General features: G+C 50.0%; 2 protein-coding genes across 2 annotated transcripts; one reads left to right on the plus strand and one right to left on the minus strand.

Moving 5' to 3' along the window:
• On the plus strand, window positions 1-26522 carry SMO (smoothened, frizzled class receptor). The gene is made up of 12 exons (XM_002818435.6): window positions 1-359; window positions 16421-16626; window positions 18252-18461; window positions 18659-18831; window positions 19120-19339; window positions 19434-19557; window positions 21730-21822; window positions 22263-22371; window positions 23336-23521; window positions 23944-24092; window positions 24611-24745; window positions 24999-26522. The coding sequence occupies exons 1-12, from the start codon at window positions 23-25 to the stop codon at window positions 25424-25426; spliced, it is 2370 nt and encodes a 789-aa protein (XP_002818481.2). The 5' UTR covers window positions 1-22; the 3' UTR covers window positions 25427-26522.
• Window positions 10733-12477, minus strand: LOC100453339 (steroid hormone receptor ERR1-like). The gene has a single exon (XM_054559808.2). It carries the CDS (start codon window positions 12350-12352, stop codon window positions 11507-11509), a length of 846 nt encoding a protein of 281 aa, XP_054415783.1. The 5' UTR covers window positions 12353-12477; the 3' UTR covers window positions 10733-11506.
• Window positions 26523-27263: the final 741 nt, after the last annotated feature.

Raw genomic sequence — 27263 nt, forward strand, 5'->3', positions numbered from 1 at the left:
TGCTGAGTTGGCGGGGTTGGCCATGGCCGCTGCCCGCCCCGCGCGGGGGCCGGAGCTCTCGCTCCTGGGGCTGCTGCTGCTGCTGCTGCTGCTGCTGGGGGGCCCGGGCCGGGGGGCGGCCTCGAGCGGGAACGCGACCGGGCCTGGGCCTCGGAGCGCGGTCGGGAGCGCGAGGAGGAGCGCGGCGGTGACCGGCCCTCCGCCGCCGCTGAGCCACTGCGGCCGGGCTGCCCCCTGCGAGCCGCTGCGCTACAACGTGTGCCTGGGCTCGGTGCTGCCCTACGGGGCCACCTCCACACTGCTGGCCGGAGACTCGGACTCCCAGGAGGAAGCGCACGGCAAGCTCGTGCTCTGGTCGGGTAAGTGCGGCGGAGCCGGGTCTGGGGGGCGGGAGGTGCTGCGGTAAGACGGGGGCACCCTTGGAAAGAACAGGCTCAGGCCTGAGTTTCGGAGAGGGCGGGGACAGCACCCGGGAGAGTTGGAGGGACAGAGCCCGAAACTTTGGGGGCAGGTTACGTGCAGGATGGGACCCTCGGTCATGGGAAAAGGAGGGCAAGGAAGTTGACGAAGCGGGTCACAAAGGGCCTGAGCTGGTGGGTGAGCAAAGGATGGCGGGGATGAGGGGCCCGTGAGGAGGTGGCTCTAAGCCCCGGGAAAAGACGTTTTGTAAGAAGAGGAGATGCTCCACCTACTCTGAAAGCAGGGTGCCGGGGGATTCAAGGAGGTGTTCAAGACCCTGGGGAAATTGGAGTTGGAGAGGAAAAGGGGAGGGATGACGGTGGAAGAGGTTTAGGCATTTGGAGGGAAGGGTAGGGGGACATGATCGAGTGAAGTTTTGAAGGAAAAGAAACCTCCCTAGTGATGAATTATTAAAAGGTAACCAGAAAGTTCTGGAAATCTTGATTTGGGAGACAGAAAGGAAGCCTAGAGAACTGTGATCTTGTCTGGCTTTCACAGGAGATTTCATTCAGTTTGTGCATCTGAAAAACGGGCACTCTGACGCATGCAGGAGGTTATGAAGGAATAAGACCTTTCTAACAATTATTTGTGTGTTCTTTGGAAATTTTGTTACCGAGGCTGGTCAGGGCTGTGGAAGGACGCTTAAGTCTGGAGTGTTGAGAGCCTGTGGACACTTCCATGGTGGTTTGAAGTGGCACTTCACTGGAGTGGCAAAGTGTGAAAAACTGCACACTGCACACCGAACCCAAATGTCCTTCCTTAGCAGTGTGGAGTATACTCTCTCCCCACCTGTCACTTTTCTAGATGAGGCCTGGAGGGTGCTGGGGAAGGGAGCTGGCCTTATCAGCCCTCACTTCTAGCCAGTGTGATTCTAAAACTGTCCTTGGAAAAAGAAAACCAGGAGCCAGGAGCAGAACTGGGAGCCGCCCTCTTTTGACAGGGCTGGGGTACCCCCTGTCTTAGCTCTGCCCAGGGGGCAGGTGAGGGCCCTAATGTAGGGAGTGTATGTAGGCCAGCTGTCATTAACAAGTTCTCAGCCTTTGTCAGATGTTGGACAAGGCCATAAGGTTCCTGGCTTGGTTCAGATGCTGGAGGAGGAGCTTGGAGGATGGTATCCATGGTACCCATGAGGTAGAGCTGCATCCTTTGTGGGGATCAGGTTCTAAAGTCAGCACAGCACATTAGACAGAAATCGTGTGTAATCAACAGTGGCTTTGAAAACTCTGCAGATTACCATAGTGTAAGATCGATGTGGTTTTGCATATACACTCCTTTTACGATGTTTGCATACATGTTACATGTATACTCATATATATATAAGAATGGATATACATAGAAGATAATGATTGTAATTTTAAAGTTACATTCATGCAAAAGACTGAAAGAATAATAATAATAATAATAATAAAAAGAACACCAAAGTAAGATTAAGCAAGGTTGCTTTGAGCACCACCCGAAATGAGACTTGAGTTAAGGAGCCAGCTATGTGGAAAGTCCAAATCTCTCAGCACTAGAATCTCACCCAGTTCTGAGTTGCTCATGCTGTCAGAGGATAATCTTTCTGTCCCTCTCTTTATTGATTTTGCAAGGACCCATGGTTTAATTTTCCCAAGTTAAATGCATGTTTGATGTTGCCTCTGTGTAGTTACCATCAGATCAAGGAGGAAGGGTATGAACCTCTTTCCAGCCCATACTCTTGAGAGCAGCTGCTGAGCGGGCAGAAGTAGTTTAAGCCGGAACATGTACGAGTTATTACCATCTGCTGGTTGTGCAGGTTGAAATCTCACTATCTGTGCCTTTTGGCAGGGCAGGGTCCTACAGAGACACCAGCACTGAGCCCAGCACCGTTAGTTCCATTAGTTCACTATGAGTTCTTCTCTGTCACTAACCACCATCCCTCAGCTCATTCCTGTTTCCATATGTGTTCTGGTCGCACTCTTTCTGCTTGGGACTTGCAAGTGGGGCAGAAGCAGGTGTTGGCTTGAGCTGGGTAATGAGTAGGTAGAGTGAACCCGAGCCTCATGTGAGAATCACAGCCAGGTCAGCTGCTAGCCTCTGGCAAGTGATTTATCATGTCCTGAGTTAATGATCTTGATTTTGCATTAGACAGGGTCAGTGTTACCTGGCTCTTAGGGGTGTTTTTGTGGGTGAAGGATGAAGGTGATCTAGGTTGACTTCATCGGTAAACTCTTGAAGGTAGGAACTGGGTCTTCACATTTTTTCAAAGCCTCTGAGTACTGAGTACACAGCCATGCTTCTATTCATGCATTCAGTTATGTATTGAATGTTTGCTGTATGTCATATGCTGGGCATGTAAGGATGAAGAATACAGACATGATCCTCTGTCATCAAGAAGAAGACAGGCTGGGCGTGGTGCTCACAACTGTAATCTCAGCACTTTGGGAGGACGAGGTGGGAAGGTTGCTCAATCCCAGGAGTTTAAGACCAGCCTGAGACCTTGCCTCTAGAAAAAAAAAAAAAAAAGAGGAAGACTTGCCTCTAAAAAAAAAAAAAAGATAATTCAACAGGCTTTAGAAATACCTGTGAAAGGTACTGTGGCATTTTAGGGTGCTGAAAAAGCACAAAGGACCCAAGGAACATCCCCAGAAGAACTGGCATTTAACCCATAACTTGACACATAAGCAGGAATTGCCTGGCCGAGGGAGAGTTGAGGTTTGAAGGGATAGGAAGAGGAAATAGCATGTACAAAGGTGTAGAGGTAGGAGGGCTTGGTGCTTTTGAAGAAAGTATAAGAGTTGCAGTAGAACTGGATCAAAGCATGTGAGGGGTGGAATTGTGAGAGACAAGACCTAAAGAATTAGAAAATGAAGGGATTTATACCTCATATTAAGTTTGGATGTTATCCAGGGGATGATAAGGAGCCATTGAAAGATTTTAAGCAAGGGAGAGATGTAATTGTCTTTGCATTTTAGCTGGATCTCTTTGGGTGTGGTGTGAAGAAGCCATAGGAGCAGGGAAAGCCTGGAGCCTGGCTTCTCGACCAGGGGATGTTGAAGTAGGCCAAGTAAGAGACGATGGCGGTCGGGACTGGGTAACAGGACAGAGGGAGTGGGCAGATCCCACTAACTTTCAGAGGTAGTGCTCTTAGGGCACTGATGAGTTAGATGTGGAGCCTCAGTGAGCGGGAGGCCTCAGGTTTCAGGCTTGGATGGAAGGTGGTGCCATTCCCTTTCACTAAGATAGAGAATGCTAGAGGAGGAAGAAGTTTAGGCAGGAGGTGTGGCTTTTATTTTGGCCGTGTGAATTAGAGATGCTCATTGGACATCTATGTGGAGATTCTTGGCAGATCTGGAAATAGGAATTGCTGGAGAGAGGTGGCCACTGTGTGCTTCCCCTGACTACTGAGGCTTTGGAAGGATGCCATTGACTGAGGAAGTTTATAGCTCAGGTTGGTCCAATTTCTAGGTCTGTATAGACCTCAGGTCTTTCCTCTGTCTTTCATCTCTCTGGCCTCAGGCTTCTTCAGTCACTTAGCATCTCTCCCCTTTACAGCTGGAAATGCCTCCTCCCGGGCGTTCCAAGCTGACCAGACAAACATAATGTCCAGGCTGTGGTCCACCTTAGGCCAAACCTGGTTTAGTAAGTGGGGCAAAAAAGCAGAGAGGCCTGCAGCTGGCAGTGGTGATAGGTCCCTGAGAGCCAGCACGTAGCCTCCTTAACCATTGCTGTGCTCTGTGTGGTACATAAGTGTGTGGCCCTGTCACCTTGCCCACGTGCAGGTAAGTAGGAGAGAGACAAAGGCTGGGAGGAATTTCTTGTTTGCCTCTCACACATTGAATTGAGGGCTGAGAGGAGGAATGTTTTTGGTGATGGTGGGTTATTTTCAGGGACAGATCAGGAAGAATTTCCTTAGGGCTGTTCCCAAACTTGGCTGGTAATCAGAGTCAGTTAAAAAGATATATATGGCCAGGCGCTGTGGCTCACGCCTGCAATCCCAGCACTTTGGGAGGCCGAGGTGGGGGGATCACGAGGTCAGGAGATCGAGACCATCCTGGCTAACACGGTGAAACGCTGTCTTTACTAAAAATACAAAAAAATTAGTTGAGCGTGGTGGCGGGCGCCTGTAGTCCCAGCTACTCGGGAGGCTGAGGCAGGAGAATGGCAGGAGAATGGCAGGAACCCGGGAGGCGGAGCTTGCAGTAAGCCGAGATCGCGCCGCTGCACTCCAGCCTGGGCGACAGAGCGAGACTCCTTCTCAAAAAAAAAAAAAAAAAAAAAAAAAAAAGATATATAAATATAGGCTGGGTGCAGTGGCTCACACCTGTAATCTCAGCACTTTGGGAGGTTGAGGTGGGAGGACTGCTTGAAGCCAGGAGTTAGAGACCAGCCTGGGCAACAAAGTGAGACCGCATCTCTAAAAAAAAAAAAATTAGCTGGACATGTTGGCACACACCTGTGGTCCCAGCTACACTGGAGGCTGAGGCAAAAGGATTGCTTGAACCCAAGAGGTTGAGGCTGCAGTGAGCCATGATCACACCACTGCACTCCAGACTGGGCAACAGAGCAAGACCCTGTCTCAAAAATACACACATATATATAGATATGTGTGTGTGTATACACACACACACATATATGTATAGGGAAAATATAAAATACAGAAAAGCATACATGGACCTAAGTCTTTTTTTAAAAAACATTATTTTTAATTAATTATTTGAGAAATGGGGTCTTGCTGTGTTGCCCAGGCTGGAGAGCAGTGGCTATTCAGAGGCTCACTCATTGTGCGCATGGTGCTTATGGTGCCTGGAATAGCTGGCACTACAGGCATGTGTTCTGTGCCAGTCCAAGTCTTCAATTTCGCTTCAGATCTTTAACTTTTTAATTGTGAAATATAACATGTACGCAGAAAACTGCATAAAACACAAAGGTACTGAATAACAAATAATTATAAAGTGACATCTGGGTCAATAACTAGAACATGGTCAGACCCCTGAAGCTCCCTCTGTGTCTTGTCTAGTCACATCCTCCTTCCCTTGCTCAAGAGGTTTTCAGTAATCACTTCCTTTTTTTCTCTATGGTTTTACCTCCTAGTTTTGGAATCCATAAGCAGTATATTTCGGCTTTGCATGTTTTTGAACTCTGTTCAAATGGAGTTTGTGCAAAATAATATGCTGTGCATATTATTTCTTGCTTCTTTTACTTTACATTATTATGTAAGATTCATCCATGTTATTGCAGCTTATTTCTTTTTTGTTTGTTTATTTTTTGTTTTTGTTTTTTTGAGACAGTCTCATTCTGTCACCTAGGCTAGAGTGCAGTGGCGCGATCTCGGCTCACTACAACCTCCTCCTCCTGGGTTCAAACGATTCTCCTGCCTCCGCCTCTCAAGTAGCTGGGACCATAGGTGCACGCCACCGTGCCTGGCTAATTTTTGTATTTTTTAGTAGAGACAGGGTTTTCCCATGTTGGTCAGGCTGGCCTCAAACTCCTGACTTCAGGTAAGCCACCCGCCTCATACTGCAGCTTATTTCTTCATTGCTGAATAATATTCCATTATATGAGTATACCCCCAATTGTTTACCCATGTTATTGTCATCTCAAGTTTTTACCCACTGCAAATAACATTGCTGTGAGTAGTCTTTTATGTATATCCTGGTACAAGTGGCACAAATTTCTCTAGGTATATGCTGAAGAAGTAGAATTGCTAGATAATAAGGCATGCATACTTCAGGCTTTTGCCAAACCATTTTTCAAAGTGGTTGTACCAACTTATACTCCCACTAGCTAGTAGAAAGTCAACATTGGTTCACATGATTCCCAACACTTGGTATTATCAGCCTTTTACATTTTTGCCAATCTAGTGGCTATATTGTGGCATATATTTGTGGTTTTAATTTGCACTTCCCTGATTACTAGTAAAGTTAAATGCCTTTTTAAATGCTTACTGGCCATTAGGGTTTCTGCTTTTGGGAAGTGTCTGTTCAAATCTTTGACATATTTTTCTATAGGGGCTATCTGTCATTTTTGTAAGACTTGTAGGAGTTCTTTATATATACTAGATATGAGTTTATAGGATTACAAAGGAAATCAATTATATTGACATAATAGTTATCAAATATAAAAATGCAAGTATGTGGGCTTATTTATTTATACAATAAATAAGATCTGGTGCAGGTGTAATAACTATAATATCAAAGTGATTATAAGCATTGACATTATTTCGAGATATCTGCAACAAAAATATCTGGTTTCCACTTGTGACAAAGCCACAGGTACTATTAACATTATGTACTGTGGGCCAGGCGTAGGCGTGGTGGCTCACACCTGTAATCCCAGCACTTTGGGAGGCCAAGGTGGGCAGATCATGAGGTCAGGAAATCGAGACCATCCTGGCTAACATGGTGAAACACCATCTCTACTAAAAATACAAAAAATTAGCCAGGTGCGGTGGCGGGCGCCTGTAGTCCCAGCTATTCAGGAGGCTGAGGCAGGAGAATGGCGTGAACCCAGGAGGCAGAGCTTGCAGTGAGCCGAGATCGTGCCACTGCACTCCAGCCTGGGTGACAGAGCGAGACTCCCTCTCAAAACAAAAAAAAAAGAAAAGAAAAAAGAACAAAAAAACATTATGTACTGTGATGTGTTGCTTACATTCATAATTGGAGGAAGGGCCAAATTTTAGTTAGGTGTAATTTTTTTCCCATTGAAATTCATGGGCCTCAGAATTTTTCCAAGAATCCTTTGTGAACCATAGGGTAAGAATGTTACTTACAGAATATCACTATCTAGTACAGAGTCTGAGCTGTTCTTGATCGTGTGTGTGTGTGTGTGTGTGTGTGTGTGTGTGTGTTTTAATAGAGACAGGGTCTGACCCTATTGTCCAGGCTGGTCTTGAACTCCTGGGCTCAAGCGATCCTCCTGCCTTGGCCTCCCAAAATGCTCCTTTGTGTTTTAATATAAAAATACTTGGTGATTTTTTACTGGGATTGCATTGACTATATAGATTAACTTGGAAAAAAAAAAAAAGAGACATCTTTACAATACCGAGTCTTCCAAACATTGAACATTTATATATTTCTATCTATTTAGATCTTTCATTTTCTCAATATTCTGCACAGATTTAAATACTTATTGTTTGTTAGACATTCCTAGGTACTTGATATTTTTGATAATGTTGTAAATGATGTCTTTAACATTTATTTCACTTTGTTTGTTGCTGACATATAGAAATAAAACTGGCTGGGCACAGTGGCTCACACCTGTAATCCCAGCACTTTGGGAGGCCGAGGTGGGGGGATCACGAGGTCAGGAGATTGAGACCATCCTGGCTAACATGGTGAAACCCCATCTCTACTGGTGGCAGGCGCCTGTAGTCCCAGCTACTCAGGAGGCTGAGGCAGGAGAATGGCGTGAACCTGGGAGGCAGAGCTTGCAGTGAGCCGAGATTGCGCCACTGCAGTCCAGCCTGGGCAATACAGTGAGACTCCGTCTCAAAAAAAAAAAAAAAAAGAAATAAAATTGATGCCTTTAACATTTATTTCACTTTGTTGCTGATACATAGAAATAAAATTGATTGTAAATTCAGTAAACTTGCTAAATTTATTCTGTACACATAGTCATATAATTTGTGAGTAATGAGTTTTGTTTCTTTCTTTCCAAGTCTTATACCTTTTATTTATCTTTATTGCTTTACTGAAGGCTTTCAGTACATTGTTAAATGGACAAAACATCTTAATTCTTGACTTTTCTGGATTCTAAAAAGAAAGCTTTTCTACCCTTCACCATTAAATTTGATGTTTGGTATAGGTTTTTTATAATTACATTTTATCAGATTAAGAACGTTTTCTCTTATTTCGAATTTGCCAGTTATTCTTTTGATCATAGATGGATGTTGAATTTTATCAACTTTTATTTTGGAGACGAAGTGTCACTCTGTCACCGAGTCTGGAGTGCAGTGATGCGATCTCGGCTCACTGCAACCTCTGCCTCCCGGGTTCAAGCCATTCTCCTGCCTCAGCCTCCCAAGTATCTGGGACTACAGGCGCATGCCACCACACCCGGCTAATTTTTTGTATTTTTAGTAGAGATGGGGTTTCACCATGTTAGCCAGGTCAATTTTCTGACCTCGTGATCCGCCCGCCTCAGCCTCCCAAAGTGCTAGGATTACAGGTGTGAGCCACTGCGCCCGGCTGAATTTTATCAACTTTTTTTTGCATCCATTGAGATGATCATATGATTTTTAAATCCTTTAACCTGTTAATGTAGTAAATTGCATTGATTGAATTTTCTAATATTAAACCAGCCTTAGAACAGTGGTACTCGACTAGTCATCAGAATCACACAAATAAAAAGTCTTTTTAAAAGTCTGGATCAGCCAGGCACGGTAACACCTGTATTCCTGTTTCTCTTTTTGTTTCATATTTTATTAAAATAAAAGAAGTAAAATAATACAGATAAAGCTGATATCCCCTCTCTTTCTCTTTTCGGTTTCATATCCTTCTTTTCTCTTCGGAAAGCTTCCCCATCCTAGTAATTTGTGTATTTCTTTATTTTGTTTTTAAGCTCAAGTTTTTTTTGTTTTAGTTTTTGTTTTTGTTTTTTTGTAGAGATGGGGTTTGGCCATATTGTCCAGGTTGGTCTCGAACTCCTGAACTTAAGTGATCCACCCACCTTGGGCCTCCCAAAATGCTAGGATTATAGGCCTGAGCCACCATGTCCAGCCTTAAGCTTAATTACTTTTAAAAAATAGGTTATACATGTACATGGCACAGAATTCAAAAGGAACAAGTTAAGTCCTACTTCTGCATCTAGCTACCCATTTTTCCTCTGTAGAAGTAACCACCAACACTGATTTTTGTGTCCTTTTGGAAATATCCGACATCTGTCCAGATGTAGAGGTGCTCTTAGTCTCGCCTCTACCGCCCAACCAGTACCATGCTCTATAGACTGCTCTCCACTCAACTGAGTCCATGTAACATTACAACATTGGACATCATTCCATTTCAATGCACATCCTGTCATGCACCCCATAAGGAGATTTTGGTTAACAACGGACCACATGTGATGGTGTTCCCTTAAGATTATAATACCACATTTTTACTGTAGCCTTTCAATGTTTAGATACACCGATACTCACCATTGTGTTACAGTTGCCTGTAGTATTCAGTATAGCAACATGCTGTACAGGTTTGCAGCCTGGGAACCATAGGTTATACTGTATCGCCTAGGTGTGCAGTAGGCTATACCATCCAGGTTTGTGTAAGTACACTCTGTGATGTTCACACAAAGATGACATTGCCTGATGACACATTTCTCAGAAGATATCCTCATTGTTAAGCAACACGTGACTATAGCTCAACCCTGAAGAGTGTTCTATTATAATGGTGTACGTTATTTTACTTGGTTGGTCTCCTATTGATGGATATGGATTCAAGCTGTTTCTACTTTTTTGCTATTACAAAACAGTGCTGCAATGAATAATCTATATTATCTTTGTGAACATGTGAAGTAGAAGTACTAGTATAAAATTTTGGTAGATAATGCCAAAGTGATTTCCACAAGTGTTTACTAATTTTTATTCCTACCAACAAATATAAAAGTGCCAGTTTCTCCCCACACTCTTTATAGTACGTTATTTTCTTTTCTTTTGTTTTTTTTTTTTTTGAGATGGAGTTTTGTTCTGTCACCCAGTCTGGAGTGCAATGGCGATCTCGGCTCACTGCAACGTCCACCTCCTGGATTCAAGCAATTCTCCTGCCTTAGCCTCCCAAGAAGCTGGGATTACAGGCACCCACCACCACACCTAGCTAATGTTTGTAGTTTTTTAGTAGAGACGGGTTTTCCCCATGTTGGCTAGGCTTGTGTAGAACTCCTGACCTCAGGTGATCCATCCACCTTGGCCTCCCAAACTGTTGGGATTACAGGCGTGAGCCACCACCATGCCCAGCCTTCTTTATGTTTTTAAAGGCCATTAAATGGCTTTGAGTCCCGGAGTTCAAGACCAGCCTGAGCAACATGGTGAAACCTTGTCTTTACAGAAAAATACAAAAATTTGCCAGGTGGGTGGTGTGAGCCTGTAGTCTTTGCTACTCAGGAGGTTGAGGTAGGAGGATTAACTGAGCCTGGGGAGCTCAAGGCTGCAGTGAGCCGTGATTATGCCACTGTACTCCAGCCTGGGCAACAGTGTGAGACCCTGTCTCAAAAAATAAAAAAATAAAAAAAACATAAAGAGATGTTTGACCTCACTCTTAATAATACAAATGTGGAATAAACTACAACGAAATAGTCTTTTTTTAAACTTTTATACTTTTTTTTTTTGAGCTCGATATTATATATTTTTTTCTCATTAAAGGTTCAAAACCAAAATCGGTTTCTCTTTGCAGCAAATATACATTAAAATAGAGTCTCTGTACAGCCAAGGGCTCTGGGCCCTGGCTTGCCCCATGTCCCTGCGCCTCCCTGGCCAAACCCAAAAATAAATATAGTGTTATTGCTCTGCAGAGCATAGAGGCAGTGCTCTCCTACCCCCTGAGGAGGCTCACTGGGAGCTGATGGGGAAGCCCTGGCCACCCCAGGGGTCCAGGGGCTGGAGTCTGCTTGGAGTTATTGCTTCAAGGGCGGGCACTAATGCCCAATGCAAATGATGAGAGGAGGAGCGAGTGGGGCATGGGCCTTTGCTCTCCAAGTTCCACTCTGCTCTGAAGAGGGGGTAGGATTAAGCAGCAGCAAAAGCATCACCCACTGGGAGACTGTGGCCTCCTTCCCCTTCCCTCCCTGAGATAGGTTTCTGCCTCCCACACATCCCGTGCAGCCCCTTATGGCTTCCGCAAGGCCCCCTACACTCTGGGGGCACGTTATGGCTTGCAAGGGGTAGCACTGTGCCCAGAGCCTGGACACACGTTCCCAGCTTCTGACACCCCCTAGGAGGGGGAGGAGAGGGCGTGGGGCCTGCTCCCAGGGGCTGATGGCATTGCCCTGGCCCTGCCAGCAGGCTGTGGCACTGCCCAGACCCCAGCTCCACCCCAGCCCTTGGGGCTGACCCCATGCTAGGCAGGTCCTGCCAGAACCCCCACCAGTCCCACCCCTTGCCTCAGTCCATCATGGCCTCGAGCATCTCCAAGAACAGCTTGTGCATGGGCACCTTGCCCTCCAGCTTCACCCCATAGAAATGGGCCAGCACTTTGCCCGCTGTCTGGTGGAGGAGCGGTAGCGCCAGCAGCAGCCTGCCCACCCGCCGCCGCTCAGCACCCCCTCCAGGGCCAGCCCGGCCCACTTCGTACTCCGGCAGGGCCTCGTGCAGAGCTGCTCGCAGCTGCTCCACAGCCTCGGCATCTTCGATGTGCACAGAGTCTGAATTGGCAAGGGCCAGGGCCTTCAGTAGAACATACTCCTCTCGCTCCAGCCGCAGGGCCTGCAGCCGCCGCAGTAGTTGCAGCAGGGCAGCCCCCAGTTCCCCCAGGCCAGCTGCCCGTGCCCCCTCTTCATCCAGGACTAAGTCCTCAGCGAAGGCCAGCTCATCCTGCAGTGGCAGTGAGCGCTGGGCCACACCCAGCACCAGCACCTCCATCCACACGCTCTGCAGTACTGACATCTGGTCAGACAGCGACAGCGATGAGAAGCCTGGGATGCTCTTGGCCCAGCTGATGGTGACCACGATCTCTCGGTCAAAGAGGTCACAGAGGGTAGCCACGGCTGGGAGGTGCCCATCAGGGCCTGCGGGGTCAGGCATGGCATAGAGCTTCTCAGGCTCAACCACCAGCAGATGAGACACCAGTGCATTCACTGGGGCTGTCTTCCGGGGACCTCCAGCGACTGCCAGGGGCCCAGCAGGGAAGGGGCCCGGGAAGGGCAGTGGGTCCACCTCCGGCCGCCGCTTGTACTTCTGCCGCCCACCCCGGACGCAGTCCAGGCGCACTCCCTCCTTGAGCATGCCCATCCCAGACGATGGGCGGCCAGGCAGAGACGCTCCTCACTTCCTAGACGGGGTGGCGGCGGGGCAGAGGCTGTAATCTTAGCACTTTGGGAGGCCAAGGCAGGCGGCTGGGAGGTGGAGGTTGTAAGGAGCGGAGATCACACCACTGCACTCCAGCCTGGGCAACATTGAGCATTGGGTGAGCGAGACTCCGTCCGCAATCCCAGCACCTCGGGAGGCCGAGGCGGGCAGATCACTGGAGGCCAGGAGCTGGAGACCAGCCCGGTCAACACGGCGAAACCCTGTCTCCACCAAAAATACAAAAACCAGTCAGGCGTGGCGGCGCGCACCTGCAATCCCAGGCACTCGGCAGGCTGCGGCCGGAGAATCACAGGAGCCCGAGGCAGGGAGGTTACAGCGAGCTGAGATCACGGCAGTACAGTCCAGCTTCGGCAACAGAGGGAGACCTAAGAAAGAAGGAGAAGGAGGTGGAAGCAATAAGGGAGACGGGAGGGAGGGGGAGGGGGAGAGACTTTTATACTTTTTATCACTTAGTGATAAAGATCAAAACATTTGAAAATGTGATCTGTTATTTGTCTTTAGCCTGTGTGTCTATAGAATTATGCAATTTTTACTGATTTGGAGGAGCTTTATGCATATAAGGAAATTAGCTCTTGTGATAAGTATTGAAAATACATTTTTTCAGTGTCTCAATTTTCTTATGATTTTTGTATCAATTTTTCTGAAGTCTTTTGTTTAAATCTTTTATTTCATGATGTGTAGCCTTTGTGTCATTTCAGAAGGCCTTCTCCACTCCAAGGTTTAAAAAATCATTTCCTGGCCAGGCGTGATGGCTCACGCCTGTAATCCCAGCACTTTGGAAGGCCGAGGCGGGTGGATCACGAGGTCAGGAGATCGAGACCATCCTGGCTAACATGGTGAACCCCCGTCTCTACTAAAAATACAAAAAAAAAATTAGCCAGGCGTGGTGGCGGGCGCCTGTAGTCCCAGCTACTTGGGAGGCTGAGGCAGGAGAATGGCGTGAACCCAGGAGGCGGAGCTTGCAGTGAGCCGAGATCACATCACTGCACTCCAGCCTGGGCGACAGAGCGAGACTCCATCTCAAAAAAAAAAAAAAAAATCATTTCCCATCTTTTCTTCTAAAACTTTAATTTTTAGAAAAACAATGTAGTTATTTTTTTATCCATCTGGACTTTTATGTAAGAAATGGGGTAAAGCTCCACCTTATTTTTTCCCTAGATAATTTCTCAGTTGTCCTTTAAGATTTATTTAATAATCTCTCTTTTTCCTGGGGAGTTTTATTTTTAAGGTATGAAATAATATTCACAATGAGGGAAAAAAAGGAATACAAATTACACATTTTTAAAACCTGATTGTTACCACAGATATAAAAAGATTGAGAAAAATTACAGTTTTTTTGTTGTTGTTGTTTGTTTGTTTGTTTTAATGAGTCTTGCTCTATCACCCAGGCTGGAGTACACCAGCGTGATCTTGACTCACTGCAACCTCCACCTCCTGGGTTCAAGCAATTCTTCTGCCTCAGCCTCCCAAGTAGCTGGGACTACAGGCGTGGACCACCACGCCTGGTTAATTTTTATATTTTTTAGTAGAGACAGGGTTTCACCATGTTGGCCAGGCTGGTCTCCAACTCCCGACCTCAAGTGATCTGCCTGCCTCAGCCTCTCAAAGTGCTGAGATTACAGGCATGAGCTACCGCACCTGGCTGACACAACCTTTATTTTTTTTATTTTTCGAGACGGAGCCTTGCTCTGTCGCCTAGGCTGGAGTGCAGTGGTGCCATCTCCGCTCACTGCAACCTCTGCCTCCCAGGTTCAAGTGATTCTCCTGCCTCAGCCTCCTGAGTAGCTGGGATTACAGGCATGCACCACCACATCCAGCTAATTTTTGTATTTTTAGTAGGGACAGGGTTTCACCATGTTGGCCAGGCTGGTCTCGGCCTGACCTCGTGATCCACCCGCCTCGGCCTCCCAAAGTTCTGGGATTACAGGCTTGAGCCACCATGCCCAGCCGACACAACCTTTTTATTAACTGCCTGATGTTTCTCTAAAACATTTTACTCCAGAGAGGTCCCCCCATTTTAAATATACTGTACAATAAAAGTAAACATCCAGTAAAATTGACTTTTTCTTTGTTGTACGGTTCTAAGTTCAGACAAATGCATAGACTTACGTAACCAGCCACCACATTCAATTCAAGATAGAGAATCGTCCTTTAACCCCCATATATTCTCTCATGCTACTATTTTGTAGGCAAATCCTGCCCTCACCCCAATCCCTGGCACCCACTGCTCTGTTTTCTGCAAGTACCCATGTGCTCAGAATTTCTGGTGACTGTTTTTGGGTTTTTCGTTTTTTGTTTTTTTGTTTTTGCGGCAGAGTCTCATTCTGTTGCCCAGGCTGGAGTGCAGTGGCGCCATCTCAGCCCACCGCAACCTCAGCCTCCTAGGTTCAAGCGATTCTCTTGCCTCAGCCTCCCGAGTAGCTGGGATTACAGGCATGTACCACCACGACCGGCTAATTTTTGTATTTTTAGTAGAGACGGGGTTTCACCTTGCTGGCCATGGTCTTGAACTCCTAGCCTCGGGTGATCTGCCCGCCTTGGCTTCCCAAAGTGCTGGGATTACAGGTGTTAGCCACCGCGCCTGGCCAACTGGTGACTGAATTGAGTCAAGTGGGAACTGTTGCCTGAGGACATTGCTTCTTAACTGGCAGGAACTTGCTCTGCACCCTGGAATATACTCTGAAGGCTGGGAGCAGTCAGAGGCCTCAGACAAATAATCATAAGAGCTAACATTTCCTGAGCGCTTACTACATGACAGGTACTGTGCCAAGGGCATTTAAAGCATTATATCACTTTTCACAGCAGTTCCATGAGGTAAATCTATCATCCCCATTTTAAGATGAGGCAACTGAGGCTAAAGATAAAGTACTTTGCCCAAGATCATACAGCCAGGAAAGAGTGGAGCCAAGATTTGGACCCAGGCTGGGCAATTGCCATGCACATGCCCCTTACCTCTCTACTATGTTGCCTTCCCCCGAAAAGAGTGGTTGCCTGTCTCTACCACCCCTAGCCTGGAAATGTGACCGGCACCCACGTTGGCTCTCACATCCTCATATTCTCTCCTAATGCAACTTCTTGCTTGGGAAATAGATATTGCTGAAGCAGGGTTGATTCAGGAAGGGCTTCTGTGATGGGCAGGGCGGACGACTAGGCTGGGGACGGGTGCTGGGAGATTGCCGCCTGTTTTCTGTCTTGCTGACAACATTTTTCCCCTCTCCGCACTGGACAGAGCCTCTTCTGTTCCTCTCCATCTGACTTCCTGCTTCCTCCTCTGGCTTTGGAGTGCCTGGCTCCTCTGACTACCTCTTCTTAAGCCCCCATCTCTTCTCTCTCTCACTCCGCTTGGTAAGAGGAACAAGGGTTCTGGGGTCTGGGCAAAGGGAAACATCTCCTGGTTCTAGCAAATGGGCCCCGTGAGGGTTGGGTGCACCCCTGAAAAGGTAAATCCACCCCAGGGAGCTCTACCAGAGGCATTACCACTCCCTAGCAGGGCATCTGGAAGTGGCAGTTATTTTCTTAAAACTTAAATGATAGTAAGCATACAGAATAGCGCACAGATCATGACCTTGGTTTCCACAAGGTGAATACACTCATGTAATCAGTATCAGATCAGGAGATAGAATATTCCCAACATCCCATGTAACCAGTACCAGATTAAGAAATAAAACATTCCCAGCAGCCCAGAGGTTCCTCTCCAGGCTCTCTTCTAGTCACTGTCCCTAGAGTAGAGGGCTGGGGCATTTTTGTTTGTCACAATCACTTCTGGGTTCTACTGGCATTGAGTTGGCAGAGTCTAGTGTCTGTAATGCATGGGACAGTCCTACAGTATAAAGAACTGTCCTGCCCAGATGCACTGTTGAGAAACACTGTACCTGCCAGGTCTGACCAGTGATGGGCTGCAGTGTGGCAAAGGCCTGGAGGACGGGTGAAGCTGTGTCTGTGGGTCAGAGTGAGGAGGGGCCTTCACTGCGATGCTGTTGCCACCCCCAGGCCTCCGGAATGCCCCCCGCTGCTGGGCAGTGATCCAGCCCCTGCTGTGTGCTGTATACATGCCCAAGTGTGAGAATGACCGGGTGGAGCTGCCCAGCCGCACCCTCTGCCAGGCCACCCGAGGCCCCTGTGCCATTGTGGAGAGGGAGCGGGGCTGGCCTGACTTCCTGCGCTGCACTCCTGACCGCTTCCCTGAAGGCTGCACGGTGAGTGCTCTGTGAGACAAGGTCCAGGCTGTCTGGGTTGGGCAGGACCGGGTATAGGGCAGGGTCCAGTGGGGAGCAGGGGAGCCCAGGGCTTTGTCTCCTGGAGACCCTGAGCCTATAGCCATGGGGTCAACAGGCCACAGACTCAAACTGCAGCTCACTGGCTGGATCCATCTATTAGGGATTCTCTATTTATTTATCAATGATTACATGTTCAGCAAAATGTTTTGAGCACTGACTCTGTTGGGTGTTGTGGTGTTACGGGCATCACGGATGACAGGAGCCTATCAGGAAGTTTCTCATGTATGTTGGGAGTTAAGGCACGAGCATGTGAAACAGCTAGAGCCACCAAGACGGGACGTGAGCTAGTTCTGGGTGATGCAGGAGAGATCTTCAATGAAAATAATAACAGTAATAATGATGGTAATAATACTAATTAGTCCTGTTTACTATATGCCAAATACCATTATAATAAGCTCACACCTGTAATCCCAGCACTTTGGGAGGCCGAGGCGGGCAGATCACCTGAAGTCAGGAGTTCCAGACCAGCCTGGCCAACATGGCGAAACCCCGTCTCTACTAAAAATACAAACATAAGCCTGATGTCATGGTGTGCGCCTGTAGTCCCAGCTACTCGGGAGGCTGAGACACGAGAATCGCTTGAACCCGGGAGGTGGAAGTTGCAGTGAGCTGAGATCGTGCCACTGAACTCCAGCCTGGGCTACAGAGTGAGACTCCGTCTCAAAATAAATAAATAAATAAGCTGGCCAGACACAGTGGCTCATACCTGTAATCCCACCACTTTGGAAGGCCGAGGCGGGTGGATCACTTGATGAGGTCAGAAGTTCAAGACCAGCCTGACCAACATGGTGAAACTCCCCGTCTCTACTAAAAATACAAAAAATTAGCCAGATATGGTGGGTGGGCACCTGTATTTCCAGCTACTTGGGAGGCTGAGGCAGGAGAATCGCTTGAACCCAGGAGGCGGAGGTTGTAGTGAGCCGAGATTGTGCCATTGCACTCCAGCCTGGGCGACAGAGCCAGACTCTGTCTCTCTCTTTCTATATATATAATATATGTTTATTCATTTAACCCTTAAACCATACCATAAGGTAAGTACTACCATCTTAGAAATGGGGAAACTGGCCGGGCGCAGTGGCTCACGCCCGTAATCCCAGCACTTTGGGAGGCCGAGGCGGGTGGATCATGAGGTCAGGAGTTCAAGACCAGCCTGGCCAACCTGGTGAAACCCCGTCTCTACTAAAAATACAAAAATTAGCCGGGTGTGGTGGTGGGCACCTGTAGTCCCAGCTACTCAGGAGGGTGAGGCAGGAGAATTGCCCGGGAGGCAGAGGTTGCAGTGAGCTGAGATCACGCCATTGCACTCCAGCCTGGGTGACAGAGCGAGACTGTCTAAAAAAAGAAGGAAAGAAAGAAAAAAAGAAAGAAAGAAGTGGGGAAACTGAGGTACAGAGAGGCCAAATAATTTGCCAAGCCAGCCCTGGGATTCAGGTCCCGGAAGTGTATCTCCAGCCACCCTGCCATGCTACCTGGATACCTTTCCCTAAACAAGAGGCTCGCCCCTGAGCTGCCTTGACACTGTCTTTTCCCATCCCTGGTGCCAGAACGAGGTGCAGAACATCAAGTTCAACAGTTCAGGCCAGTGCGAAGTGCCCTTGGTTCGGACAGACAACCCCAAGAGCTGGTACGAGGATGTGGAGGGCTGCGGTATCCAGTGCCAGAACCCGCTCTTCACCGAGGCTGAGCACCAGGACATGCACAGCTACATCGCGGCCTTCGGGGCCGTCACGGGCCTCTGCACGCTCTTCACCCTGGTCAGCCGCGGGAGGGCAGGCCCGGGGTGCCCTCAGCCTGGAACGTGGGAAGACAGCCAGAGGGAAGGGGGGCAAAGAGGTCTTGGTGGGGGTCCCCAGGGAAGGGTCATGATCAGAAGGGTCTGGGGCTCAGTTAAGGGTGTCTGTGTCAGCAGAATAACCCTAACCTCGCAGAACGGCCCACTTCTCTCTTCTAGGCCACATTCGTGGCTGACTGGCGGAACTCGAATCGCTACCCTGCTGTTATTCTCTTCTACGTCAATGCGTGCTTCTTTGTGGGCAGCATTGGCTGGCTGGCCCAGTTCATGGATGGTGCCCGCCGGGAGATCGTCTGCCGTGCAGATGGCACCATGAGGCTTGGGGAGCCCACGTAGGTGTCTTGGGGACCCAGAGGTGAAGGTGCAGGGAGGAAGGCTGAAGTGTGCGTTTACCCCAAAGGGGGCAGGTGCATGTAAAACCAAGATCCAGGGCAGGATCTGGCTCTGCCTTACTGCATACTGCACACAAGGTCTCCAGTGTTAGGATCTTAGTTTCAGAATCAGGACCTTCATGGTTTGCATCGGCATGCCCAGCAGCCGAGGGTCTGGGCACGGTGGGGAGACCAGGTAGAGGGAGTACAGAGTGACCACCTTAAATGACACCTTACCTCTCTGCACAGCTCCAATGAGACTCTGTCCTGCGTCATCATCTTTGTCATCGTGTACTACGCCCTGATGGCTGGTGTGGTTTGGTTTGTGGTCCTCACCTATGCCTGGCACACTTCCTTCAAAGCCCTGGGCACCACCTACCAGCCTCTCTCGGGCAAGACCTCCTACTTCCACCTGCTCACCTGGTCACTCCCCTTTGTCCTCACTGTGGCAATCCTTGCTGTGGCGCAGGTATAGTGACTAGTAGGGACGGGAGACCTGGATAGGGTGAGTTTGAGGGAGGGGGCCAGTAACCCACCTTCTCTCCCACCCCTTCCTGCCGCAGGTGGATGGGGACTCTGTGAGTGGCATTTGTTTTGTGGGCTACAAGAACTACCGATACCGTGCAGGCTTCGTGCTGGCCCCAATCGGCCTGGTGCTCATCGTGGGAGGCTACTTCCTCATCCGAGGTGAGTGAAGACCAGGCCAGGACCAGTTGGGCAACAAAATGTACTGGGCACTTGCTGCCAGTACTGGGAGCTGCCAGCACGGGTGCCCCCATGCTGAGACCCCAGCTAGCTCCTATAGGGCCTTCACACAGAGTAGAAGGTGACCCCCTAGGCAGATGAAACACCGTGAGCACTTGCTGCGGGACAGCACCTTGGTACTGGCCAGAAAAATCCATCACTGTCTCCAGGGCCTTGGCCCAGGGCTCACAGCTTGTTTTTTTGTTTGTTTTTGTTTTTGAGACAGAGTCTGGCTCTGTTGCCCAGGCTGGAGTGCAGTGGCATAATCTTGGCTCACTGCAACCTTCGCCTCCTGGGTTCAAGCGATTCTCCTGCCTCAGCCTCCCCCATAGCTGAAGTTACACGCACGCACCACCACGTCTGGCTAATTTTTGTATTTTTAGTAGAGACGGGGTTTCACCATGTTAGCCAGGCTGGTCTTGAACTCCTGACCTAAAGTGATCCACCACCTCAGCCTCCCAAAGTGCCGGGATTACAGGCATGAGCCACAGTGCCCAGCCTCACAGCTCGTTAGGTGGAGTTGGGCCAGGATCCAGCCCCAGTCAGCTCCTGTCCGGTGCACTTGTGTGATGAACACCCTGGGTAACCTACTCTGCCCACTTGGACCAACCTGGGTCCTTTGGCTATCTGTGTACACATTGATTCGATATGTACTGTCAGTCTTCTGGAGCTTGGTTTTCATCTTCTTTCTGCCCCCCGGCACACACAGCTCTCACAGCATGCTGTGGTCCCTAACTTTCCTGTCTCATGCTGCCATCCCACAGTAAGCCTCAGTATCTATTTAGCTCATTGTTGTTGGGTTTTCTTTGTAAACCTCAGTTTCCTCACCCTGAACTGCCAGCCTTCTGTTCAGCTGCCTGTTTCCCCTCTTTTTGACATAGTGTCTGGGCCTCTGATTTGTGCTTCGTTAATCATGCTATCCTGGTACGGTAATCACTAGCCACATGTGTTGAACTAGTCCAGGCTAGGTGCGGCGGCTCACTCCTGTAATCCCAGTACTTTGGGAGGCTGAGACGGATGGATCACTTGAGCTCGGAGTTCGAGACCAGCCTGAACAACATAGTGAGACCCCGTCTCTACAAAAAATACAAAAGTTGCCTGGGCAGGGTGGCACATGCCTGTGGTCCTAGCTATGTGAGAGGCTGAGGTGGGAGGCTTGCTTGAGCCCAGGAGGTTGAGGCTGCAGTGAGCCATGATCTTGCCACTGCACTCCAGCCTGGGTGACAGAGTGAGACCCTGTCTCAAAGAAAACAAGACAACAACAAAAAGAAACAAGTCCAAATTGAGATGTGTTATAAAATGTGAAATACACACTGTATTAAAAAAAAAACTTAGCGGGAAAAAAATGTAAAATGTCTCATTAATAATTTGTTACATGGATTACATGTTGAAATGATTTTATTTTGAATATATTAGGTTTGTAAAATATATTGATATTAGTTTTGCCTGTTTCTTTTAACTTTTTTTAAGTGGGCACTAGAAACTTTGCCATATGTATGTGGCTCACATATTTCTATGGGAAGGCCGGCGTGGTGGCTCACACCTGTAATCCCAGCACTTTGGGAGGCCGAGGTGGGCAGATCACCTGAGTTCAGGAGTTCAAGACCATCCTGGCCAACATGGTGAAACCCCATCTTTACAAAAATACAAAAATTAGCCGGCATGATGGTGGGTGCCTGTGATCCCAGCTGCTTGGGAGGCTGAGGCGGGAGAATTGCTTGAACCTGGGAGGCGGAGTTTGCAATGAGCCGAGATCGCGCCATTGCACTCCAGCCTGGGCAACAGGGTTCCGTCTCAGAAAAAAAAAAAAATTATATTGGATAGCGCTGCTCTTGCATCTGTTTTATGCCTTTCCCATCAGAACAGCTTTGATCTGCCCCCTTCCTCAGGGGCAGCTGGGCCACGACCGAGGCTCCCTCTTCTCAAGTGTCTGTCTAGGCTCTGCCCTGGTCTTCTCACCATTTCTCCAGTGTCTCTAGCTCCCCAGGCTTTCAGTCAGCACAGGGGTAATCAGACTTGGGACTCCAGAGCCTTAGGACCCTCCTCCCACTCACCCATCCTTCCCAGCAGGGCAGCTTCACCCCTGCTAATGTCTGAGGTCCCCCTTCTGTTCAGGAGTCATGACTCTGTTCTCCATCAAGAGCAACCACCCTGGGCTGCTGAGTGAGAAGGCTGCCAGCAAGATCAACGAGACCATGCTGCGCCTGGGTGAGTGGCCCCGGGGGACTTCGGTCTGAGGTCCTGGCCAGCCCAACACTGCACCCTCCTGGGGCTATGCGACCAGCAGGATGCATTAAGTCAGTGGGACAAGTTAGCCATGGGGACAAAGACAAGGGGTGTGTGTAGGTTGTAGTAGTAGTGGCAGCTCAAAAGAAGGGGGTCTACTCAAGGGGGGAAGAATTCAATCAGGTTCATGCTGGGACTGGTTCCTCCTGCCCACTACGTCCCACGTGGGCCCTCCCACGGTTGCTTCAAGTGCCCTTCTTACTTTATTTTAGAGAAAGCAGTTCTTGGACTGAGCCCAGCATGAGTTCATCCCAGCCCCAGCTGGGTGAACTTTAAGGCCTCAGTGGGGCAGACTCCCTCCTCCCCACTGCTGCTGCGGGACTGGGCTTGGTAACGTCCTGTCCTGCCCCTGTCCTCCACAGGCATTTTTGGCTTCCTGGCCTTTGGCTTTGTGCTCATTACCTTCAGCTGCCACTTCTACGACTTCTTCAACCAGGCTGAGTGGGAGCGCAGCTTCCGGGACTATGTGCTGTGAGTGAGGGGCATGGAGGCGGCAGTGTTGGGAGCTGGAGCCAAGGCCATAAGGACACCCACCTCCAACCACCAGGCAGCAGGGATTTGCCAGGTCCCTGTTGCACACAGCAGATTCAACGGATGGTGTCTGGGTGCATAAGGCATCAGTCTCTGTAGCTTCTCAAATGTGGCAAACAACCTTCGCATCCCTTCTCACCTCTGCCCTTCCCTCTCCACCCCCTTGGTTGCCCGGCTGGTGCATGTGTGACTGTCAAGCAGCCAGTTCAGCTTCATCTTCTCTGACCGACACTAAGTTGCCCTCTAATTCTGCGTGCTCTCCCACAGAGCCTGCTGTAGATCCCAGCACAGGATTAGTTACCTCTCTGTGATAGGTTAATGACCTGCTAATGTCGGCTAGTTTTGCCTGTGCTTTTTTGGGTCATAATGAGGATGGATTGGAGAGAGTAAGACATCTCTACTGCTGAGAGAAGCTCAGTACCCACTGTTACAAGGACTGTCGCTAAAATGGATGCTAGTCCAAGCCCTGACTGCTTCAGGCTCTTCCTTAAAGGTTCTGGCCTCCAGTCTGGGATGCTTTAAACCACAGTGATGCCTGCGTCTCTGCCCTAGAGATTCAATTTAATTGTCTGGGGTGGGGCCCAGGCATCAGTAGCTATTAAAAGCTCCCCAGTTGATTCTAATGAGCACCCAGGGTTGAGATCAGTGCTGTGGGGCTTAGCCCTTTCTAAAGTTTTTGGATTGATTGTCTGAGTCTCCCCAGTAGACTCAGAAAACCCCACCTGTAGTCCCAGCTACTTGGGAGGCTGAAGCAGGAGATTGCCTGAGCCCAGGAGTTGGAAGCTGCAGTGGGCTGTGAACATGCCACCACACTCCAGCCTGGGTGACAGAGCAAGATCCTGTCTCAAAAAAAGAGAGAGGAAAAGAAAGGAAAGCCTCACCTGTCTACGTTCCCTCACTGTAGGTGTCAGGCCAATGTGACCATCGGGCTGCCCACCAAGCAGCCCATCCCTGACTGTGAGATCAAGAATCGCCCGAGCCTTCTGGTGGAGAAGATCAACCTGTTTGCCATGTTTGGAACTGGCATCGCCATGAGCACCTGGGTCTGGACCAAGGCCACGCTGCTCATCTGGAGGCGTACCTGGTGCAGGTGGGCATGGCAGCCAGCCCCTCCTGCCCCGCCCGCCTCACCCTCAGCCTTGGGACCCCATCTTCAGGTTTGGTCGGGTCCTGCCTCTAGCACAGCCTTGGTCAGTGGTTCACCGCTGCCCCCTGGTGGCACCTCCTGTCCTTGGGTGGCCCGATGCCTGGGCCTGGGCCTGGGCTTGGGCCAAGGGCAGAGCCAGCTGCCATCGTCTTTTAAGAGCGGAGTGATTGGAGGGCTGGGCACACAGGAGCTCTGCATTCTGGCCCCACTTCTTTGCAGAGAAGGCCTCTACTCCTGAGTCCTTGAAGGACTTGAGGCCCTTGGGAGCCTCCTTCTCTGGAAAGAATGGCATCGCTGGCCCTTCCCAAGATTTGATGGGAAGCGGCTGCTTCTTCACGCTCCTTCCCTATCCCTTCTGCTTTCAGGTTGACTGGGCAGAGTGACGATGAGCCAAAGCGGATCAAGAAGAGCAAAATGATTGCCAAGGCCTTCTCCAAGCGGCACAAGCTCCTGCAGAACCCAGGCCAGGAGCTGTCCTTCAGCATGCACACTGTGTCCCATGATGGGCCCGTGGGTGAGCCTCACCCCTTCTCCACCAGAGCCGCCTGGCCCCGCGCTGCCCATGTGCTATTCTCTCCCAGCAGCTGGGGGCACACAGATTATTTGGAAGACCGACTGTGAGGAGCAAGGCGCTCCCTCCATCACTCACACATCCATTCTTCCCCCGGCCCCTCCCACCCTCTGGGGGGCTCTCCCCTCTCTGTTTCTGCCCCTGGGTCTGCTTGCTGGTGCTTGGGTTCCAAGAAGACTCCCCTCCCTCTCCCTTCTAAATTCTCCAGTTGCTCTCCCTGGGCAAGAGTAAGTCAGGGTTCCAAGAACTGGATTTCTGGCCTCCAGTTAGGCCCTTTGGGGACCTGAGGCCCTTCTCTTCAGATTCTGAAGGGGTAGAGATCACCGTGGTTACAGGGTGAGCTTTCTCTGGTGAGCAGGAGGGACTGGCTGTGGGAAGATGAATGGCACTGAGTATGGGAGGCACTGCCAGGGACTGGGAAGTCACTATTCCTTCTCCTTTCCTTCCTTCCATTCCCAAAGCGGGCTTGGCCTTTGACCTCAATGAGCCTTCAGCTGATGTCTCCTCTGCCTGGGCCCAGCATGTCACCAAGATGGTGGCTCGGAGAGGAGCCATACTGCCCCAGGATATTTCTGTCACCCCTGTGGCAACTCCAGGTATGAGAGTTCAAGCTTCTGGAGGAAGGTTGGGGGGGCACAGAGGCTGGGGGCTTCTGGGACTGGAGTACAGGGGCTGTCAGAGGAGGAGGAAGAGGAAGGAAAGGCCCCAGAGGATCTGAAGAGTGGGGCTGAGGTTCTAAGAGTCTAGAGACCTGGGCCCCAGAACTAACAGGTTAAGTGCTCCCAGGGGAGCGGGGGTGGCGTGGACAGAGCCAGGGCCCCAGGCTCTTGTTCTCTCTCCTCCTGTCAGTGCCCCCAGAGGAACAAGCCAACCTGTGGCTGGTTGAGGCAGAGATCTCCCCAGAGCTGCAGAAGCGCCTGGGCCGGAAGAAGAAGAGGAGGAAGAGGAAGAAGGAGGTGTGCCCACTGGCACCGCCCCCTGAGCTTCACCCCCCTGCCCCTGCCCCCAGTACCGTTCCTCGACTGCCTCAGCTGCCCCGGCAGAAATGCCTGGTGGCTGCAGGTGCCTGGGGAACTGGGGACTCTTGCCGACAGGGAGCGTGGACCCTGGTCTCCAACCCATTCTGCCCAGAGCCCAGTCCCCCTCAGGATCCATTTCTGCCCAGTGCACCGGCCCCCATGGCATGGGCTCATGGCCGCCGACAGGGCCTGGGGCCCATTCACTCCCGCACCAACCTGATGGACGCAGAACTCATGGATGCAGACTCGGACTTCTGAGCCTGCAGAGCAGGACCTGGAACAGGAAAGAGAGGAACCAATACCTTCAAGGCTCTTCTTCCTCACCGAGCATGCTTCCCTAGGATCCCGTCTTCCAGAGAACCTGTGGGCTGACTGCCCCCCCCCAGGAGAGTTCTGGATGTCTGGCTCAAAGCAGCAGGACTGTGGGAAAGAGCCTAACATCTCCACGGGGAGGCCTCACCCCAGGGACAGGGCCCTGGAGCTCAGGGTCCTTGTTTCTGCCCCACCAGCTGCAGCCTGGATGGCAGCATCTGCTCCATCGGGGCAGGGGGTATGCAGAGCTTGTGGTGGGGCAAGAATGGTGGAGGCAGAGGTGACAGTTCCCAAAGTGGGCTGTGGTGGCCAGGGAGGCAGCCTAGCCCATGTCTGGCAGATGAGGGCTGGCTGCTGTTTTCTGGGCTGATGGATGCCCTTTCCTGGCAATCTCAGTCCAAAAGTGTTGATTGTGTCATTAGTCCTTTGTCTAAGTAGGGCCAGGGCGCCATATTCCTCTCCTAGGTGTTTGTGGGGCTGGAAGGACCTGCTCCCACAGGGGCCATGTCCTCTCTTAATAGGTGGCCCTACCCCAAACCCATCTTTTGTTCTCCTGTATCCTCCTTCTTCTGTTCTATTTCAGTTCAGTTTCAGAGGTGCCAACCTCTTCGCGTTTCCTTTTTGTTGATGAGGACCCAGAGCTGCTGCATATACTCACCTCCAACCCCCTCCCCTCACTGCTGGGCCCCATCTATACAGGAGAGACTGGTTCAGCTCTAGGGCCTCAGCCTGGAGTGGGATAGGAGCAGTGAGTGACAAGGCCTCTGAAAGATGCATCATCTCTTCCTCACACCCATTCAGTGGGGGATGGGTCCTCTAGACTTGAGGGGCTACCCTGGGAAGCTGCTGTAGCTTCAGACAGGCAAGAAAGCTTCCTTCAACCTGCATAGCTGGTGGGTGAGGAGATTCCCACCTTCCATAGCCTCCAACCATGTTCCCAAGGCCCCACTTTCAAGAATCAGACAGCAGGAAGCCATAGATGCTGGCTGGGTTCCAGGTTATGGGGAGAAGAAATACAGTCAATAAAAGGTTTTTGTATAAACTCTTGGTGTGTTTTTCCTTTTTTTTTCTTTTTCTTTCTTTTTTTTTTTTTAATTGAGATAAAAGTCTCACTCTATCCCCCAGGCTGGAGTGCAGTGGCATGATCTCGGCTCACTGCAACCTCCGTCTCCTGGGTTCAAGCAATTCTCCTGCCTCAGCCTCCTGAGTAGCTGGGATTACAGGTGCCTGCCACCACACCCAGCTAATTTTCGTGTTTTTAGTAGAGAGGGGATTTCACCATGTTGGCCAGGCTGGTCTCGAACTCCTGACCTCAAGTGATCCACCTGCCTCAGGCTCCAAAGGGCTGGGATTACAAGTGTGAGTCACCGTGCCCAGCCAATGCGTTCTTTCTTCTATGGGCTCCGATCCTGGCCTCCTTACCTTGTCTTGGTCCTGATCTTTTTGGTCTTCCACATCTTCCCAAGGCTGCTCTGAAAGGCCAAGAGCTTGGTGCTAATGTGGCCACGGCTGACGGTCAGATGTCAGGCTGATGGTGCCCTCAATGTGCTGGCTGTCTGCCTGAGCCAGTCGGCTCTATATGAACAAAAGCTCTTCTGTGACCACGGCTGCCTCGCTGAGCACTGATCACAAGATAATTGAGCACAGGCGTGCAGCTTCCCCTGGGGTGATGGTGTCTCCCTGACGGGAGTGGAGATGGGCAGGACTCCTCGAGGCATTCCTGAACCTCATCTCTGGGGGCCTCTTTCTTCTACCAGGGACGTCCATCGGGCTAGGCGCATTC

The sequence above is a fragment of the Pongo abelii genome, chromosome 6, assembly GCF_028885655.2.
Source record: "Pongo abelii isolate AG06213 chromosome 6, NHGRI_mPonAbe1-v2.0_pri, whole genome shotgun sequence".
In the NCBI taxonomy this organism is placed as follows: domain Eukaryota; kingdom Metazoa; phylum Chordata; class Mammalia; order Primates; family Hominidae; genus Pongo; species Pongo abelii.

Coding starts and splice junctions, on each gene's coding strand:
- SMO (XM_002818435.6), top strand. CDS start 23: ATGGCCGCTGCCCGCCCCGCGCGGGGGCCGGAGCTCTCGCTCCTGGGG. Junction 22,372..23,335: donor AGCTTCCGGGACTATGTGCT/GTGAGTGAGGGG, acceptor CCCTCACTGTAG/GTGTCAGGCCAATGTGACCA. Junction 24,093..24,610: donor GTCCCATGATGGGCCCGTGG/GTGAGCCTCACC, acceptor CCATTCCCAAAG/CGGGCTTGGCCTTTGACCTC.
- LOC100453339 (XM_054559808.2), bottom strand. CDS start 12,352: ATGGGCATGCTCAAGGAGGGAGTGCGCCTGGACTGCGTCCGGGGTGGG.